This window comes from Ranitomeya imitator, chromosome 5 (genome assembly GCF_032444005.1).
Source record: "Ranitomeya imitator isolate aRanImi1 chromosome 5, aRanImi1.pri, whole genome shotgun sequence".
Classification (NCBI taxonomy): Eukaryota; Metazoa; Chordata; class Amphibia; order Anura; family Dendrobatidae; genus Ranitomeya; species Ranitomeya imitator.
Window position 1 is genome coordinate 474,638,706 of NC_091286.1, and position 21,728 is coordinate 474,660,433.

General features: G+C 42.5%; 1 protein-coding gene across 13 annotated transcripts in view; it reads left to right on the forward strand.

Annotated features, from left to right (window-relative positions):
* The window catches only part of TNIK (TRAF2 and NCK interacting kinase), a 383,200-nt gene that overhangs the window by 234,901 nt on the left and 126,571 nt on the right, over positions 1-21,728 (forward strand). For all 13 annotated transcript variants that reach the window (XM_069727325.1, XM_069727314.1, XM_069727316.1 and 10 more), the window contains exons 10-12: positions 5,246-5,421; positions 11,992-12,058; positions 12,467-12,671. In XM_069727325.1, the coding sequence (XP_069583426.1) occupies positions 5,246-5,421; positions 11,992-12,058; positions 12,467-12,671 (448 nt within the window). The remainder of the gene's footprint in view (positions 1-5,245; positions 5,422-11,991; positions 12,059-12,466; positions 12,672-21,728) is intronic.

A 21,728-nucleotide genomic window follows, 5' to 3' on the forward strand; every position in this document is an offset into this window, starting at 1 on the left:
GACACAAAGCCAGCAAGATTTTCTCTGCCTGATCCACTGAATTTGGTTCATCATAAAGCAATCCAAGCGCCAGAAAAAACGCATCTACATCACGCAATGCAGGATCTCCTGGCGCAAGGGAAAATGCCCAGTCTTGAGGGTCACCACGCAACAAAGAAATAATGATTTTTACCTGTTGAACGGGGTCACCAGAGGAGCGGGGTTTCAAGGCTAGAAACAGTTTACAATTATTTTTGAAATTCAGGAACTTAAATCTATCCCCAGAAAACAAATCAGGAATAGGAATTCTAGGCTCTAACATCGGATTCTGAACCCCAAAATCTTGAATGTTTTGTACCCTTGCAGTGAGATGATCCACACAAGAGGACAGACCTTGATTGTCCATATCTACACCTGTGTCCTGAACCACCCAGAGGTTTAGGGGAAAAGAAAGACAAAAAACACTGCAGAGAAAAAAAAATGGTCTCAGAACTTCTCTTATCCCTCTATTGAGATGCATTAATACTTTGGGCCAGCTGTACTGTTATGGACCTGGTGGTTAGGAGCACCCGGAATGACCTGATGGTTAAACTCATACAGGACAAGCTCTGGGAAGTGGAAGCTCTGCTGACCGCAACCCCTAATCCTATCACACAACTAGAAATAGCCGTGGAGTGTACCTAACACGACCTAGACGCCTCTTCACAGCCTAAGAGCTAACTAGCCCTAGAGATAGAAAATAAAGCCTACCTTGCCTCAGAGAAATTCCCCAAAGGAAAAGGCAGCCCCTCACATATATTGACTGTGAGTTAAGATGAAAGTCACAAACACAGACATGAAACAGGTTTAGCAAAGGGAGGCCAGACTTACTAAACAGACTGAGGATAGGAAAGGTATCTTTGCGGTCAGCACAAAACACTACAAAAAGACCACGCAGAGTGTGCAAAAAGACCTCCGCACCGACTCACGGTGCGGAGGTGCCACTCTGCATCCCAGAGCTTCCAGCTAGCAAGGCAAAATCATGATAGCCAACTGGACAAGGAAACAATGAACAAATAATTAACTAGCAGGGACTTAGCTTCTGCTGGAGTAGACAGGTCACCAGAAAGATCCAAGAGCGAACTGAACCAGTACAAGAACATTGACAGCTGGCATGGAGTAACGATCTGAGTGGAGTTAAGTAGAGCAGCCAGCCAACGAATAAACCACGTCACCTGTGGAAGGAACCTCAGAAGCAGCAGCTCCACTCACAGCCACCAGAGGGAGTCCATGGACAGAACTCGCCGAAGTACCATTCATGACCACAGGAGGGAGTTCGATAACAGAATTCACAACAGGGGCAGCAGCGAGTGGGATTGCACTGGTCCCTGCCGGGCTTCAGGAATCAGCCCTGGGGAAACCAAATGGTCCCGATCATTAAAGTGCAGTGAATATTCATTAGCTGCTTCCCCGCCCACCTGTCAGCTGAGCTGTGAGTCAGGGGCAGCAAATGAACACTCCTTCACAGGGACACACATGGTTTCCCCAGCGCTGGATTCCTGCAGCAGCTGGGGAGACCTGTGTGTCTGGTGGAGGAGGCAGCAGCAGGGGCCAGAGGGGACAAGATCGCTGCATAGCTGCCTGCCAGGGCTGTGCTGGATGCTGAGTGCTCCAGCACAAGGACCTGTGTGATGTCATGAAGAGGGCGGGCTGGAGTGGTGCTTTAAATATAAGCCCTGTGCCCCCATTCTTATACTCACCCTCCAGCATCTTCATACAGTACTTTACAGACACCACACTGGTCCCGCAGCTCCATCTTCTACCCGCAGCTTCCAACATAATAACATACTATTATATATAATAACACCACATATAATAGTATGTTTATGTTATTAAATATTTTACCACCTTTTTTTGCTTAAAATATTTTTTTCCCCCTCTAAAACCTGGGTGCGTCTTATAGTCCGAAAAATACGTTACGTGCTAGAGCCTTTGGAGCGGATTCATTAAGAATGGTGTTGCGTATTACTATTTGCACATATAGTATTTTTTTAGGTTTTTGGGGCAGAAATATTGAGGAATCTTAGAGGAAACTCTTGAAATCTTACACAAAAATGCAAAACTGCTCATAATTTACAAAAAAATTGAAGGTTTCCTAGAAAAACACCTCTTTATGTGTAGACTTCATATCCACCTAGCCAAAGAACCAATGAAGGGCTCTTGATGTGTACAATTCATTGAGTACGACACACGAATTCCTGGCATCTTCGCTGTGTCTTCCGCTGGCCAGAAATGTTACTCCTATTAGAATTTGACAGTTGGGGGAAGCCACGCCCGGCTACTTCCCTGCTCCACCTATTTTGGTGCAGCTTGTCTATTCCATCATGAAAACGTGCAAAATTTTTGTGCAACCCTGTGTTTTGCTAAACATTTACGAATTTTCAAACTGCCCTTTGAGTTAAATCAAACGGCTTCCTTCTCTGCTTTACCTGAACACAGCGGTACCTTTGTCCATATACTATGTGCCTGTTCTATGATTATCGGTGGACTAGAATGACCCGGTGTGTACTTGGGTGGTGATCTATGGGTAGTGCTGGACATAGTTACTCAACTGTAACCTCCACCATTAAGTCTGCTGCAGTGTTGTAAATGACAGTACATGACACTTTAGCAATCCATGTTTGAGGTCCAAGACAAGATGGTAACACCTCCACAGTTTGGTTCAGCACATTTGCAGGTTAGAATATATCAAATGAAAATGAAATTAAATATCACATAACATTTCCCATATTTCCTATGACGATACTCATAAATCAAAACCTTACTGATTTAGCCTGTCTTGTTCCCAAAATGAATCTCTAGTGATTTTTTTCGATTGCGAGTTCCTGCAAATATTCCCAAAATGTGATTCTAGTCATGTTTATATTCTCATTTTGTAATGTTTTGCTTCATAATTTCAGTCATTGATCAGTTACTTGCATTTTAGTTAGGAAACACTAAACTATGTCCACAAGGGCTAACTAAAACGTTTCTACGGTAGGCGAGAGTCTGATATGTTGGGGTAGAGCGTTCCGGAGTAAGGGGGAATGCTCGGGAGAAATCTTGTAGGCGATTGTGGGAAGAGGAGATGAGGGGAGACATTAGTACTTTGTGCTAATGTTTATGGTTTTTACCAAGGGGGTACGGCTCTTGAAAGTCTCTGGGGACTTGTCCTTATTTAGGCTGCTGTGCATTATTACCCTGTAGTACACCCTTTTGTTAAAGACCAAAAAATAATAAAAAGGCCTTTATCTCTGGAAAGAGAACCTGTAATGTCGAAAAACTTTATTAACCTGCAGATATTGAGGTGCTGCTTCAGTCACCGCTCAATACATGGTAAGCAGCACGGTGGCGCAGTGGTAGCAGCCTTGCAGCGTTGGGGTCCTGGGTTCTAATCCCACCCAGGACAACATCTGCAAAGAGTTTGTATGTTCTCTCCGTGTTTGCGTGGGTTTCCTCCGGGTACTCCGGTTTCCTCCCACACTCCAAAGACATACTGATAGGGATTCTAGATTGTGAGCCCCAATGGGGACAGTGATGATAATGTGTGCAAAACTGTAAAGCGCTGCGGAATATGTTAGCGCTATATAAAAATAAAGATTATTATTATTATTATTATTATTATTATTAAGCAGCGGCTGTAACTACACTCTGCACTATCACTGACTGCACTGACTGATGCACTGCTAAGACAGCTGTCAGTCAGTGTCGGTGTATAGTCTATGCACCGAGTGGTGACTGAAGGCGCGCCAGCCACACTTCTATGTTTGAAATCCCAAGGCTCCCGGAAGGAATAAAGTTAATTTCCTCCCAGCAGCCAGGCCTACAGAGCGCATAACTTTCAGCTTATCCGCATATCTACAGGTTCATAGCGGGGTTTTTTTTACATAGGGGCTCCCCTTAAAAAAAAAAAAAAAGCAAACAAACTAAAACAGCACACACGGGGAGCTGCAGGAAGAAGATAATGGCAAGAACTGGCCACTTTTGACCCGGTGACAGACGTTCTTTAAATCATGCCCTCAGTAGTATGTGACTTATGCCATGTTACTTTTTTTATATATAAATTTAGGCCATGTTCACACAAATGCGGTTTTTACTGCGGAACCGCAGCGTTTTTGCCGCTGCGGTTCCGCAGCTGTTTTCCATGCAGGGTACAGTACAATGTACCCTATGGAAAACAGGAACCGCTGTGCACATGATCCTGAATTTAAAAAAAAAAAGCCGCGCTGAATAGCTGCGGGAAAAAAGAAGGAGCATGTCACTTCTTTTTTCGGAGCCGCAGCGGTTCTGCACCCATAGACCTCCATTGTGAGGTCAAACCCGCAGTAAAACCCGCAGATCAAAAATATATCTGCGGGTTTTATTGCGGTTTGTGGTGCCGAACCGCTGCAGCAGGAAGTGCGGGGAAGCGGGCGGAAGTTCGTGGGCGGAGTGTGGCTGCCCCGATCCCACCCCCCCATGCTCCGATGCCCCTCCCCCGTGCTCCGATGCCCCACCCCCGTGCTCCGATGCCCCACCCCGTGCTCCGATGCCCCCCCCCCGTGCCCTAATCTCCCCCCGTTATACTTACCCGGCTTCCCGGTGTCCGTCCGGCCGTCTTCTCCCTGGGCGCCGCCATCTTGCAAAATGGCGGGCGCATGCGCAGTGCGCCCGCCGAATCTGCCGGCTGGCAGATTCGTTCCAAAGTGCATTTTGATCACTGAGATATAACCTATCTCAGTGATCAAAATAAAAAAATAGTAAATGACACCCCCCCCCTTTGTCACCCCCATAGGTAGGGACAATAAAAAAATTAAGAATTTTTTTTTTTCCACTAAGGTTAGAATAGGGGTAGGGTTAGGGTTAGGGTATTTTCAGCCATTTTAACCCTAAAAAACTTCCTAGAAAACACATAGACTCTGCATAGAAAACTGCATAAAAAAAAGGATCAAAAAACGCACCAAAAAAGCACAAAAAAAGGACCAAAAAAAGGACCTGCGTTTTCTGCCAAGAGCTGCGGTTTCAGTCCTGAAAAAAAAAGGATGGAAATCAGGAACGTGTGAACATACCCTTAGGTTTCTACTGCCGTGTTTTGTCTGCTAATCGAAATATTAAGGCAATGGACCAAGAGCCAGCCGTTCCTCAGCTTTGTATATCTGCTTGCAGAACAGTGAAGTGTTGGCATTTCAGGTCCTTTATCAGGAATATTGATTTTTCTATTGAAACACTTGAGTTTGCTCTATATTCAATTTCATAATTTTCTTTTCAGGTCTAAAAAATTTCAGTCCTTTATTGAGAGCTGTCTTGTAAAGAACCATAGCCAAAGACCTACAACAGAGCAGCTAATGAAGCATCCGTTCATAAGAGACCAACCAAATGAGAGACAGGTTCGAATTCAGCTCAAGGACCACATTGATCGAACAAAGAAGAAGCGAGGAGAGAAAGGTGAGCGGATTAGTTGTGTTTAGGACTTGTAAATGGAGTTTTATTTGATTTATGATGTAGCAACAGGATTTCAATGCTAGTGATGGGATTATGTGTGAGATATGTGTGATGGCAGAAAGAAACCTTGTCACTGTCAATACTCCAAATACTGTATATCACACCAGGACTTCCATAGAATATTTTCCTTTTAAGGACCCGGATATTTTTCATGTTCATATACAGTTATGGCTAAACGTGTTGGCTTCTTGAAATTGTTACAGAAAATGAAGTATTTTTCCCAGAAAATTATTCAAATTACACATGCTTTGTGATATAAATGTTTATTTCCTCCCCCTTACTCGACTTTCCCCTCTCCAGCAGCCAGGGTTGTCCATCTGGCTAGTCATTACTCAGATGCATCCGCTCTTCGCCAGTCGTTACACTGGCTGCCCATTCATTACAGGATACAATTCAAAGTACTTGTTCTCACCCACAAAGCTCTCCACAGTGCGGCACCCCCTTACATCTCCTCTCTCATTTCGGTCTATCGGCCTAGCCGACCGCTGCGCTCTGCAAATGACTTTCCACTAACTTCTGCACTAATCCGTACCTCCCACTCCCGACTACAAGACTTCTCCCGTGCTGTGCCAATCCTCTGGAATGCTCTACCCCAAGATATTAGGACCATCCACAATTTGCATAGTTTTAGGCACTCGCTCAAAACCCATTTGTTCAGAGCGGCCTATCACATTGAGTAATCAAAGTTATGTTATGTTTGTGTGTGTAGCCCATTCACTATCTCCATCTATCCCCCACCCCCTGAAGATGGATGGATCATCATTGTAAATACATTATTGTAAATACACACCTGTGCTTTGTATCTCCCCCACCTCATTGTAGATTGTAAGCTCTCACGAGCAGGGTCGTCTTATTTCACTTTAATTATTGTATTGTTAACGTTGTTACTAATGACTGTTGTGTTTGAAACTGTTAAACTGTAAAGCGCTGCGGAATATGTTGGCGCTATACAAATAAATATTATTATTATTATTATTATAACACAATATGTGTAATTGCAATCAGTTACTTCATTTTCTGGAACAATTTCAAGGGTGCTAACACGTTTGTCCATAACTGTATTTTATTGAAAATGGGGAGACAAACATTCCCTAGTGAGGTGAAATGGTGAAAAAAAAACACACAAAGATTAAAAAGGCATCGTTTTTTGGGTTTTGTTTTTATGGCGAACATTATGCTTTAAATATGAACTGGCAATATAATTCTTACCGCAATACCAAACGTGAGTTTTTTTTATATTTTAGTGGTTAAAATAAATTTAGAACCTTGTATTAAGAAAATAAAATGTTTGTCACTATTTTCCGAGACCCGTAATTTATTTTTATTTTTCTGTTCATGGCACTGGTTAAAACCTTTTTTTTTTTTTTTGCATATTGAGTTGAAGTATTTATTGATCCAATTTGGTGGTATTTAACCCTGCTGTTTTGTTCGCATTTACTATACACTTGTAGTGTTCCGGGTCACTATGACCCGGCTTATTAAACCTTGATTTTAGACACTCTAACTCCATTTTTTTATACTTTTTGCTTACTAGACTGTTTGTGAACATGTTTGGTAGTAAAAAAAAAGAAAAATGAACTAGAAATCTTTTTTTTTTGTTTTTATTCTGAAAAAACAGATCAATGAGCAAAAAGAAAATGGAAAACTACACATATTTTGTAATAAAAAAAACCTTTGTAAGTAAACAATAATAATAAAGTCTGAGAAAAAAAACAGCTTCAAAAACAATAAGAACTTCTATACTACATCAAAGCATACCAGTGCTCAATATCCAGCAATCTATCATGCTTAGTGTAGAGCAGTGTATCACACAGTAATAACACTAATTACATGTAATAAAATAAAAGTATTCCTTTACAATATACAATCTATCAATAGAATTGATTAGTAAAAGCATAACAAGCAACATACCTGTAGAAAACAAAGATACTGCCTGGAACAGAGATATCCTGGAACAGAGGTATGTACACAGCTGCTCTCCAAAGAAACTGAAAGGTAACATGTCTGGGCTAGCATATGTGTACTGATAAGAGCAGAGAAGATAAGAACCCTTCTGAAAACAAGCAGATAAGCCAGGAAGACAGACTTACTTTACAAAAAAAATGTCTTAGGGTACCGTCACACTATAACATTTCGATCGCTACGACGGTACGATTCGTGACGTTCCAGCGATATCGTTACGATATCGCTGTGTCTGACACGCAGCAGCGATCAGGGATCCTGCTGAGAATCGTACGTCGTAGCAGATCGTTTAGAACTTTCTTTCATCGCTGGATCTCCCGCTGTCATCGCTAGATCGGTGTGTGTGACACCGATCTAGCGATCTAGCGATGCGATCCAGCGATGCGTTCGCTTGTAACCAGGGTAAACGTCGGGTAACTAAGCGCAGGACCGCGCTTAGTTACCCGATGTTTACCCTGGTTACAAGCGTTAAACTAAAAAAAAACAAACAGCACATACTTACATTCTGGTGTCCGTCAGGTCCCTTGCCGTCTCTGCTTCCAGCACTGTGACTGCCGGCCGTAAAGTGAAAGCAGAGCACAGCGGCTGTGCTTTCACTTTCACTTTACGGCCGGCAGTCACAGTGCGGGAAGCAGAGACTGCAAGGGACGTGACGGACACCAGATGTAAGTATGTGCTGTTTTTTTTTTTTTTAGTTTTACACTTGTAACCAGGGTAAACATCGGGTAACTAAGCGCGGTCCTGCGCTTAGTTACCCGATGTTTACCCTGGTTACCCGGGGACCTCGGCATCGTTGGTCGCTGGAGAGCTGTCTGTGTGACAGCTCCCCAGCGACCACACTACGATTTACCTACGATCACGGCCAGGTCATATCGCTGGTCGTGATCGTAGGTAAATCGTATAGTGTGACGGTACCCTTAGACAGCGCGTTCTGAGCAGTCCGTTCTGCGCATAATATACACGTGTAGTGCACACCTAGTGATCTCTCCGGATGCACTCTACATTTTAGAATAGACTGCGCACCAAAAATAATCAATATAAAGCCATTTTTATGGTGCGCAGATCTCAATGCATACCTCCGGTAGAGCGCGTGTACGACCCCACTGAAATAATTTAGGAAATAAATCAATTGATATACAATAGTAGATGCAATAAATAGACCCAACTGAGGTTATAACTCCTTTATTTCACTGAAAATATGGCCTCACAGCTGTAAAAAACGATGTCGGGTCACTATGACCCGAACACAACAAGTGTAACTTTTTGCGTGTAGCAAAAAGTAAACGAAAAAAAAAAAAAATACTCATAGGTAGGTCCCCCCAAATGAGGAAAAGTCAAGGAGTCTCAAGTTTTAGAGACTTACAGAAAAAAATCTACAGGGCCGCAAAAAGTCTGTTCGGGTCACTATGACCCGAACAGAACATCAGGGTTAAGATATTTAAATTTTTTTTGTGTGTGGGGATGTGGAGTGCGGTAACTAACCCTTGGCGATTCTGGCGTCTTGATTTTTTTTTTCTTTTTCTATAGTTTACCGTAAATGCTTTTAGATTTTTTTCAAAAATAAATAAAACCACAAATGGCATGGCTATCATAGTCACAATTGCTGCAGAATAAGAGACTGATTGGTTGAGACCCATCAAAAGCTAAATATAGGTAAATTGCTAGAAAATATCGGTCCTATAAAGTCATTTGACGTTTTGTGTAAGCAGTACACAATACTGTACGGTGTGATATTGGACCTCCAATCAGTTCACCCAACGCGTTTCTCAGATGCTTATTCTTCATTATCAGAGAGAGAGCTAACTTGTGTCTCTTCACTTTATATATACTCTGACCATTGGTACGGCGGATATTAGGAATTAACCACTGCTCAGAAACCTTTCTAAATAAGGAGCAATACTGATAAATATTCTACTATATCCCGTAGAATATAAGTCCGCAAGGACAGGGTCCTCTCCCCTCTGTACCAGTCTGTCATTGTTAATTGGTTTACTGTAAACGATATCTATAACTCTGTATGTAACCCCTTTCTCATGTACAGCACCATGGAACTAATGACGCTATATAAATAACAATAATAATAATAATAATACTACCATTCAAAGTATCTAATTCAAAGATCTATTTGCCCTCTGTGCGTAACAAATTTGAGATCTTTTGTTCCAACCACCGTGTCTTTGTGCGATGCAGAAAAGGTAAACGTATGGACTCTACATGCCTAGTTCCCACCGTGAAGCATGGAGAAGGAGGTGTGAGAGTATGTGTCCACGTGCAGTAAACGCTGCGTGTTTGACGCTGCATAGGGACGCAGCGTCGGACACGCAGCGTCCAGATGTTACAGCATAGTGGAGGGGATTTAATGAAATCCCGTCTCCACTATGCGTGGTAACACGCACGCGGCGGCCCTGCGACTCCGGACATGCTGCGCGTCTTTTCAGATCGCAGCATGTCCGTATATCTTGCGGCGACGCTGCGTTGCCGCAAGATATAGCACAGGGCCCTATGCGATGGGTGCGATGATGCCGGATGTGTGCTGTGAACACATCCGGCATCATCGCGTCCCAGAAGGGGGCGGGGCTTAGCGCAGAGCGGCAAAGTTGCTTGGACGATACCGCCGGCCATCCTGATCGTGGACACGCAGCCTGATCGTGTGGGAGTGCTTTGCTGGTGACACTGTTGGGGATTTATTCAAAATTGAAGGCATTCTGAACCAGCATTGCTACCACAGAAAGTGTGTCCAAACTTTTGGTCTGTACACCTTCTCATTTAAAGATTTTTCTGTATTTTCATGACTATGAAAATTGTAAATTCACACTGAAGGCATCAAAACTATGAATTAACACATGTGGAATTACATACTTAACAAAAAAGTGTGAAACAACTGAAATAATGTCTTATATTGTAGGTTCTTCAAAGTAGCCACCTTTTGCTTTGATGACTGCTTTGCACATTCTTGGCATTCTCTTTATGAGCTTCAAGAGGTAGTCACAGGGAATGGTTTTCCAACAATCTTGAAGGAGTTCCCAGAGATGCTTAGCACTTGTTGGCCCTTTTGCCTTCACTCTGTGGTCCAGCTCACCCCAAACCATCTCGATTGGATTTAGGTCTGGTGACTGTGGAGGCCAGGTCATCTGGCGTAGCACCCCATCACTCTCCTTCTTGGTCAAATAGCCCTTACACAGCCTAGAGGTGTGTTTGGGGTCATTGTCCTGTTGAAAAATAAATGAAGGTCCAACTAAATGCAAAACAGATGGAATAGCATGCTGCTGCAAGATGCTGTGGTAGTCATGCTGGTTCAGTTTGCCTTCAATTTTGAATAAATCCCCAACAGTGTCACAAGCAAAGCACCCCCACACCATCACACCTCCTCCTCCATGCTTCACGGTGGGAGCCAGGCATGTAAAGTCCATTCGTTCACCTTTTATGCGTCACACAAAGACACGGTGGTTGGAACTCAAAGTTATACTCATCAGACCAAAGCACAGATTTTCACTGGTCTAATGTCCATTCCTTCTTGTTCTTTAGCCCAAACAAGTCTCTTCTGCTTGTTGCCTGTCCTTAGCAGTGGTTTACTAGCTGCTATTTTAGCATGAAGGCCTGCTGCACAAAGTCTCCTCTTAACAGTTGTTGCAGAGATGGGTCTGCTGCTAGAACTCTGTGTGGCATTGACCTGGTCTCTAATCTGAGCTGCTGTTAACCTGTGATTTCTCAGGCTGGTGACTCGGACAAACTTATCCTCAGAAGCAGAGGTGACTCTTGGTCTTCCTTTCCTGGGGCAGTCCTCATGTGAGCCAGTTTCTTTGGAGCGCTTGATGGTTTTTGCAACTGCACTTAGAACACTTTCAAAGTTTTCCCAATTTTTCGGACTGACTGACCTTCATTTCTTAAAGTAATGATGGCCACTCGTTTTTCTTAGCTGCTTTTTTCTTGCCATAATACGAATTCTAACAGTTTATTCAGTAGGACTATCAGCTGTGTATCCACCAGACTTCTGCTCAACACAACTGATGGTCCCAACCCCATTTATAAGGCAAGAAATCCCACTTATAAATCCTGTCAGGGCACACCTGTGAAGTGAAAACCATTTCCGGTGACTACCTCTTGAAGCTCATCAAGAGAATGCCAAGAGTGTGCAAAGCAGTCATCAAAGCAAAAGGTGGCTACTCTGAAGAACCTAGAATATAAGACATAATTTCAGTTGTTTCACACTTTTTTGTTAAGTATATAATTCCACATGTGTTAATTCATAGTTTTGATGCCTTCAGTGTGAATTTACAATTTTCATAGTCATGGAAATACAGAAAAATCTTTAAATGAGAAGGTGTGTCCAAACGTTTGGTCTGTACTGTATATATAACGCGTATGTGTGCTTGTAAGAAAAAGTATACTGAAATTAATTAGATTTGTGCCTTTGACATTAACCTAATTTGGTAAAGATTTATTAATTTATGAGCTACTTCCTTTCATATTTGTGTACCCGATTTTCTCCATCAGTTCATGCATAGTGAATGCTGTGTTATGCTATGATGATAAAAGATGCCTTCTTTGTAGATGAAACAGAATATGAATATAGTGGCAGTGAAGAGGAGGAGGAAGATAATGATTCAGGAGAGCCAAGGTAATTTACCTACTAAAATGCTTATCTACTAATTCAATCTGGCTTTTTAAAATGGCAAATACCTGCACATGAATAACTCCCTAATGATATATGTGTACCTGGTAACATTGAATGGAGTTGTGCTGCTGAGCGGTCAGGAACTCTGCTATACAGAGGTAAAACTGAAGGGGATGGAGCTTTGCAGCCACTTCATTCTCAGGATTGGTGGGGATACCAGAGGTTGGACCCCCAGAAGTTAAGTGATGTGTTCTAGTGATATGAGAATGCCTCTTTCATAATCTTTCATAATGTTCATTATGTATTCTACTCTCTTTTTTTATTCCACATAAATATATATATTTTTTACTCCAAATACCTTTTCATTTATTTAATCTTTTTTGGGGAATGGTTTGTTTCTTGTGCATTTAGCTCAATTTTAAACCTACCTGGAGAGTCCACCCTTAGACGAGATTTTCTGAGGCTGCAGTTGGCTAACAAGGAACGTTCAGAAGCCCTTAGACGCCAACAACTGGAACAGCAGCAACGCGAAAATGAAGAACACAAAAGACAACTTTTAGCTGAAAGGCAAAAACGTATTGAAGAGCAAAAAGAACAAAGACGACGCTTAGAAGAGGTGCGTATTGTGTATATTCTTGTTTATTCTGTTAAAATTAGTCTGCATTTTGTTAGGGTAATGTTGTTGTAAATGTTCAAAATCATTATCATTGTGTTGTTGTAATATGTTTAACTGGCAAAGTCAATTTTGCCAACTGTTGGTGATTATCACACTAGAGGCTGTTGTGACCTCTATGCCTTACGTTATATACTTTATCTTATTTTGTGTCATTCTCTTTAGCATACCATGCTGCAAGTCCTGTTTTAGTTCATGCTCTTTTAGAAGGTGCCTTGAATTGCTGCTCTAGAAAAAATATCTAGGAGAGCAGTGAAGCTCACATATGGGAGTTGTTAGTAAATAGGGTTTGAGAACCGATTGTTGCTGAAGCAGCAGTTCTAGTGTTATCTAAAAGAGGCAGCAAAAACATTACTTTCTGCTTACGGTTTGATATAGATGAGAGCAGCATGATGTAGGGGCAGAGACCCAGATTCCAGCGCTGTGTCACTGAGATGCTTGCTGTCATTTTGATTTTAAAAAATCCCTGTTATATTTGATGCAGATCTAGCAGTTCTCTGAATGCCAAGCTCTATATAACCTCGCCTACACCACTGATTGGCAGTTTTCTTCCTATGCACGGTGTACACAGAAAGCTGCCAATCAGTGGTGGAGGGCGGGGTTATACAGAGCTCATGAATGTGCTTGACTACCTGGCATCATGTTTACTAGTCCTCTAATGATAATTTGCTGATAAAACAATGATTTTATGAAAACTACAGCAAACAGCCCAGTAAAGTTCTCATCACTGGAATCAGGGTCTCTGTCTCTGCATTATGCCACTCTCAGATTGCACCACCTGGTGACAGATTCCTTTTACATGATTGCATTTTCAAATCTTTTAGGGGAACTAAAAAAAACTTTGAAAATGTTTTAAAAATGTTTTTAAAAAAGTAAGTAAATTGTAAATCCACCCGCCCCGTTTCTTATTTATCATGTGTAAAAATATAAAAGTGGACCATACCTGATAACAATGCCTTCACAAAGATCCAACATATTATTGAAAAACTGTTTGTTTGTTTTTGGTTTTTTTTTTAAAAAGCATTTTTGTGATGTAAAGGTAGTAAAAAAGACATGTAGTTGTTACCTTACAGTGAGCAATGTTAAAATAAAATACAAAAGTGGACTGACAATTTATTCTTTATTCCAACCCACAAACAGATTCTTTCCATTTTCCAATAAATTAATCTCATCCTGCAAATAGCATGCTTATATATATAAATAAAAATTATTATTATTATTATTATTATTATTATTATTATTATATGCCTGTGTCGATGAAAAAGTAATGGATCATTGACTGATGGAATATAAGAATAAAATTAAAAAGAAAGAAATTAGAAAAAAAACCTGGTTGTTATAGGTGTTAAAATGCAATGGTCCTTCAACTTACAATTAGAATTCATTCTTGCTCTTTCATTGTAAGTTGAAACTATTGTAACGTTAGAGCACAGCTCTATGAAAAAGTAGTGATTATACCCTAAACAGTATCTATTAGTCCCTTCCTGTAACCTGACCGCTGCAGTCAGTCACTGGCCTTGGGGTTTCGATATCCAAGGACTGGAAAGTCAATTAATCCTGTCCTGGTACTAACAACCGGTGCGGTTAGTACCATAGTTTATCTAAGCGGCTAGGGCATGTGAGTATGCATCGTGTGACTATCTTCTAGCCATCTTTGCCATTTAGACATTTTTGTTCGAGAAGATAGCCATATTAAAGAAGCCCTCCTCCCATCAAAATGTTTATCTTAATATATTTCTGTCATTATATTATATGGCACTGTGTACTTACAGTTGCTCATTTTACCTTCTTCCCAGATAATTGATCTCTTTTCCATTGATCTATGACATGATGTGATTAACAACTGACTAGCTGAATCCTTCTAATCAGTATGTAGAAACAGATTTTCCCTGCATGGGTCATCTCTGCAAAAGTCCCTGGAAGGGGGGAACAGAGTGGAGCAGCTGGGTCAGGAGTTGAAGAGGGGGATGACTCATGCAGGGACAAGAGACTTCCTATTTCTACATAGAGCCAAGAAAATAAAGAATGAACTGGGCAGAAAGGTAAAATGAGCAATTGTAAGTACACAGTGTTTTATAATATGATTGTAATATATTTAGATTATAATTTTGATCGGAGAAGGGCTTCTTTAATTTGTGTCCTGGTTGATTTTTGGATCCTTGTGAACCCCATATAGTGTATTTGCTAGCTCCCCAAGTGCCCCATTTTCTGTTACCTTCTATACCTACAATATAAAACATAACTTGTTTTCTTGTCTTTTTCATATCAGCACTTTGATGGTAAAGCTTTTAGTGTGAGGTTTATAAATATTTTTTTTTGTTGGTGATGGTGAATATAAAAAGCACCTGGCTTTGCTATTGTGATAAACCAGTAATTTCGGGTGGTGATGACCATCAGAAAGCAGCACACACCATGAATGAACTGATCCCCACTGTGCTTCACAAATCGCCATGCAAAATATAGGTTGCAAAACTTCAATAGTCCAAGGCACAAAAATAAAAAATAAAGTGGCCGCGGCACACAGAAGATAAAATAAGTACTTTCTAAAACAAAGTCTTTTCAGATTGCATCTCCTGTAGACAACGAATGATGAACAGACTCCATTATGGGGGTGTTTTTTCTCTAGCCATCCCCGCAGCGTTTTGTACCTACTTTATGTTTCTCTATTTGCAATTGGCTTTGCTAAGCACAGGAAGCAATGGGGGCTATAGTTGCTGCTCGGCACATGCTTGACAAGATGTCCTTTCTGATAAGCACTCAGGCGAAGCCGCGCCGTTGCCCGTCAACAGGAAGTCGAATGGGTGATTACTTCACAAATGCATGAGTGTTGTCAAGTACCATCTCCGCACTGCTCATGTCTTAGTCTACAAGTGAATATTTACATATAGACTGGAGATATACATAGGACATACATTTTTACCTGCATTCAGATATATCTAATATACTATTTTCTGATGATATCCTATGCTATCGACTGAAAACTGAAGGGTGAAAGCATATATTGCGTTTAGGATGACAGCGGATGACCCGGGTTTATATATTTTCTGGCACTTCAGAAGATAATGCTTTATTTCCAGTGGCGCTTGATGGCGTTTCATCAATGTATTATTGTATGGTTGAAGCATAAAGTGTGAACCATCAGTATACGATGACGCCGGAAGACTCCAAGCTATACACATTTTTCACTTTTGAATACTTCAAAAAGAGAATTGGATTATATCCAGAAAGCTGCTAAAGGTTGTGGATACATGAAAAGGCAGTCAAGTTCTAGTAGATGGAGGTGTCCTAGGAGATGGCTGAAGAAGACGGAGGGAAGGAGGGGGTGTTGTCACAGAAGGAAATGCTCATAGCACATAAAGGAATAAGAACAGCAGAAGATTGAGGAGGAAGATGTGATACTGCAGATGGGGCAGCCCAATATAGAGAAAATAAGGGTCAGCATCAGTCTCGACGGATGGGTAATTTCAGTACAAAAATACTATCAAAGCTAAGTAATAGAAGAGGCTGATAAGGAGTTGTCCTATAAACATCACCTGTTGTCACGTACAGAGTTCTCAGCACATAACATTGGGTTAACTTATCTCCTCTCACTCCATCTCACACTCACCCTCTGTTATAGGCTGTATTGTGAGCATAAATCATACCTCGACACAGTCCACACAACACTTTGCCACCACTCATCAAACACACGGGGTGATGAGTCCTCGAAATATGCTTCTGTCTGACAATCAAAAAGGTCACACACTGTCTGAAAGGTTATAGATTATTTAGAGCATACAAGGACCAAACTTATTAAAGTTTTAAGCTTCAATATAAAATGTACTGAGATTGCAAGAAAAGGTATAAAAAGATAATAAAACGACGCAAAAATGACAGAAATAGCTAAATGTTTCCGTCTAAAGTTATTCTTTCTTTTTCCTTGAGGAAAGGAGAAATTAAATATGGATCACAATCAGCACAGGCCAACCTCCCCCCTTCCCCATGTGAGCACCAATTCATTGTGTAACGAATCTGGTTATACACCTGGTCCTGTGCTCACAGTTCAAGAACGACCTCCATCATTTCCTCCTCCCCCACCACCCCATCATTGTCCTTTCCACCGCCATCATCATTGCCTTCTCCCCACCACCCCCATCATTGCCTTCTCCCCCACCACCCCATCTGTTATGTTTGCTAATGACAGGTGTTATGAAGGCAATCCAGAAACACAGTGTGCTTAGCGATCAGAGCGCACACAGTGATCTGACAAATACCCAAAAATACAAGAACGAGCTCTGAGACGTGGAAACTCTGTAGACTGCACACCTGATCCTATCCTAAACACAACTAAAAGCGGCTGTGGATTGCGCCTAACAACTACCTAGGCAACTCGGCACAGCCTAAGAAACTAGCTAGCCTGAAGATAGAAAAATAGGCCTGACTTGCCCCAGAGAAATTCCCCAAAGGAAAAGGCAGCCCCCCACATATAATGACTGTGAGTAAGATGAAAAGACAAAACGTAGGGATGAAATAGATTCAGCAAAGTGGGGCCCGATATTCTAGGACAGAGCGAGGAGAGTAAAGCGAACTTTGCAGTCTACAAAAAACCCTAAAGCAAAACCACGCAAAGGGGGCAAAAAAAACCCACCGTGCCGAACTAACGGCACGGCGGTACACCCTTTGCGTCTCAGAGCTTCCAGCAAAACAAAAGACCAGCTGGACAGAAAAAAAGCAACAAAAAAGCAAAAAGCACTTAGCTATACAGAGCAGCAGGTCACAGGAACAATCAGGAGAAGCTCAGATCCAACACTGAAACATTGACAAGGAGCAAGGATAGCAGCATCAGGCGGAGTTAAGTAATGAAGCAGTTAACGAGCTCACCAGAACACCTGAGGGAGGAAGCTCAGAAGCTGCAGTACCACTTGTGACCACAGGAGTGAATTCAGCCACAGAATTCACAACAGTACCCCCCCTTGAGGAGGGGTCACCGAACCCTCACCAGAGCCCCCAGGCCGACCAGGATGAGCCGCATGAAAGGCACGAACAAGATCGGAAGCATGAACATCAGAGGCAAAAACCCAGGAATTATCTTCCTGAGCATAACCCTTCCATTTAACCAGATACTGGAGTTTCCGTCTAGAAACACGAGAATCCAAAATCTTCTCCACAATATACTCCAATTCCCCCTCCACCAAAACCGGGGCAGGAGGCTCAACAGATGGAACCATAGGTGCCACGTATCTCCGCAACAACGACCTATGGAATACATTATGTATGGAAAAGGAGTCTGGGAGGGTCAAACGAAAAGACACAGGATTGAGAACCTCAGAAATCCTATACGGACCAATAAAACGAGGTTTAAATTTAGGAGAGGAAACCTTCATAGGAATATGACGAGAAGATAACCAAACCAGATCCCCAACACGAAGTCGGGGACCCATATCATGCAGATTATGCAACACCAGAAAGCGAATAACTTCCTGATGTGCAGGAGCCATGCACATGGTCAGCTGGGCCCAGTATTGAGGTTTATTCTTGGCCAAAGGTGTAGCATCAATTCCTCTCAATGGAATAGGACACCGCAAAGGCTCCAAGAAAAACCCACAACGTTTAGCATAATCCAAATCCATCAGATTCAGGGCAGCGCCCGAATCCACAAACGCCATGACAGAAAACGACGACAAAGAGCATATCAAGGTAATGGACAGAAGGAATTTGGACTGTACAGTACCAATGACGGCAGACCTAGCGGACCGCTTAGTGCGCTTAGGACAATCAGAAATAGCATGAGTGGAATCACCACAGTAGAAACACAGACCATTCAGACGTCTGTATTCCTGCCGTTCAACTCTAGTCATAGTCCTATCGCACTGCATAGGCTCAGGTTTAACCTCAGGCAGTACCGCCAAATGGTGCACAGATTTACGCTCGCGCAACGCTTCGACCGATCTGAATGGCCAAAGACAAAGACTCATTCAAACCAGCAGGCATAGGAAATCCCACCATGACATCCTTAAGAGCCTCAGAGAGACCCTTTCTGAACAAAGCTGCCAGCGCAGATTCATTCCACTGAGTGAGTACTGACCATTTCCTAAATTTCTGACAATATACTTCTATATCATCCTGACCCTGGCACAAAGCCAGCAAATTTTTCTCAGCCTGATCCACTGAATTAGGCTCATCGTACAGCAATCCGAGCGCCAGGAAAAACGCATCGACACTACTCAATGCAGGGTCTCCTGGCGCAAGAGAAAATGCCCAGTCTTGAGGGTCGCCGCGCAAAAAAGAAATAATAATCAAAACCTGTTGAATAGGATTACCAGAAGAATGAGGTTTCAAGGCCAGAAATAGCTTACAATTATTTTTGAAACTTAGAAACTTAGTTCTATCTCCAAAAAACAAATCAGGAATAGGAATTCTTGGTTCTAACATAGATTTCTGATCAATAGTATCTTGAATTTTTTGTACATTTATAACGAGATTATCCATTGAAGAGCACAGACCCTGAATATCCATGTCCACACCTGTGTCCAGAATCACCCAAATGTCTAGGGGAAAAAAAAAAAAGTGAACACAGAGCAGAAAAAAAAAAAAAATGATGTCAGAACTTTTTCTTTCCCTCTATTGAGAATCATTAGTATGGCTCCTTGTACTGTTATGTTTGCTAATGACAGGTGTTATGAAGGCAATCCAGAAACACAGTGTGCTTAGCGATCAGAGCGCACACAGTGATCTGACAAATACCCAAAAATACAAGAACGAGCTCTGAGACGTGGAAACTCTGTAGACTGCACACCTGATCCTATCCTAAACACAACTAAAAGCGGCTGTGGATTGCGCCTAACAACTACCTAGGCAACTCGGCACAGCCTAAGAAACTAGCTAGCCTGAAGATAGAAAAATAGGCCTGACTTGCCCCAGAGAAATTCCCCAAAGGAAAAGGCAGCCCCCCACATATAATGACTGTGAGTAAGATGAAAAGACAAAACGTAGGGATGAAATAGATTCAGCAAAGTGGGGCCCGATATTCTAGGACAGAGCGAGGAGAGTAAAGCGAACTTTGCAGTCTACAAAAAACCCTAAAGCAAAACCACGCAAAGGGGGCAAAAAAAACCCACCGTGCCGAAGTAACGGCACGGCGGTACACCCTTTGCGTCTCAGAGCTTCCAGCAAAACAAAAGACCAGCTGGACAGAAAAAAAGCAACAAAAAAGCAAAAAGCACTTAGCTATACAGAGCAGCAGGTCACAGGAACAATCAGGAGAAGCTCAGATCCAACACTGAAACATTGACAAGGAGCAAGGATAGCAGCATCAGGCGGAGTTAAGTAATGAAGCAGTTAACGAGCTCACCAGAACACCTGAGGGAGGAAGCTCAGAAGCTGCAGTACCACTTGTGACCACAGGAGTGAATTCAGCCACAGAATTCACAACACCCATCATTACCCATTCCTCCGCCTGTCATTTTCTCCTCCCCCACCACCCCATCTTTGTCATAGTAACATAGTTAGTAAGGCCGAAAAAAGACATTTGTCCATCCAGTTCAGCCTATATTCCATCATCATAAATCCCCAGATCTACATCCTTCTACGGAACCTAATAATTGTATGATACAATATTGTTCTGCTCCAGGAAGACATCCAGGCCTCTCTTGAACCCCTCGACTGAGTTCGTTATCACCACCTCCTCAGGTCCTTTCCACCACCATCATCATTGTCTTCTCCCCCACCACCCCATCATTCCTCATTCCACCACCTCCATCATTTCATCCTCCCCACCAGCCCATCATTACACATTCCACCACCTCCATCATTGCCTCCTCCCCCAGCATCCCCATCATTGCCCTTACCACCACCACATCATTCTTTTCCCCACCACCCCATCATTTGCCATTACACCACCCCCATCATTGCCCTCTCTGTCAACCCAATCATTGCCTTCTGCCCCATCACCCCATCATCTGTCAACCCAATCATTGCCTTCTGCCCCATCACCCCATCATTGCCCTCTCTGTCAACCCAATCATTGCCTTCTGCCCCCTCACCCTCAATATTGCCCTCTCCTCCACCTACACAGAGCACCATTCACCTCTCTACACACACATACATATTCACACATACTCTCACACAGCACCATTCACCTCTCTGCACACACACACAGCACCATTCATCTCTCTGCACACATACACACACACCTCCCCTCTGCGCATGGTACCCCGAAGTCATGAAGTCACACTATCGCCGGCAGCTTCCGGTCTCGCACAGCTGTGGCGCTGAATGATGATGTCATTCAGCCGCTGCTGTGTGAGACAGGAAGCGCAGGCAGGAAGCAGGACGGATCCATTTCTCCGCTCTGCTGCCATTTTCTCTTGCAGGCAGCGGAGCTGCTGGGATTGCTCCCTGCCTGCCGCACATGAGGGCAATCTGGCCAGGGGCCCCCCGGAGCCTCGAGGCCAGATAAACTGACCAGATTGCCCTCATTATTAGCCGTCCTGCAGGGCCCCCATTGCGGGCTCACGGATTGAACTGGCAGTATGTCCGCCCATGCACTGGATACTAAAAGATTGCAACAATGATTAAATATCTGGTACTAACAAACTGTAAAAGAAATTCCATATAGATGTTACTTACCATATGAGGCTTGTAAACAGCAAAAGAAGTCAGCCAAATGTCAGAACATTACGTGAGGAAGGAAACCGAAACCACATAGGCTGTAATACAGTAAGTACAGGACACAAGGTTTTATTACGTTTGAACTAGTCCTTAATCTAAAAGATTGAAAAGTGATAATTGGAGATGAGTGACATCAGTGGCCGATGCGTCCCATTTCATGATTGCATAGATGATGATTCACACTTGTATACATTGTTTTATCACCAAAACAGACCTTTGTAGATCACAAATACAGACATTTGTAGCTTTGTTTGCTGTTTTCTTGGTACTGGAGAGTCATTATCTTCTCTATGACTGTCCTACATTTGATGTATTTATAGAGAGAACATAGAAGAAAATGGTCCCTTTTCT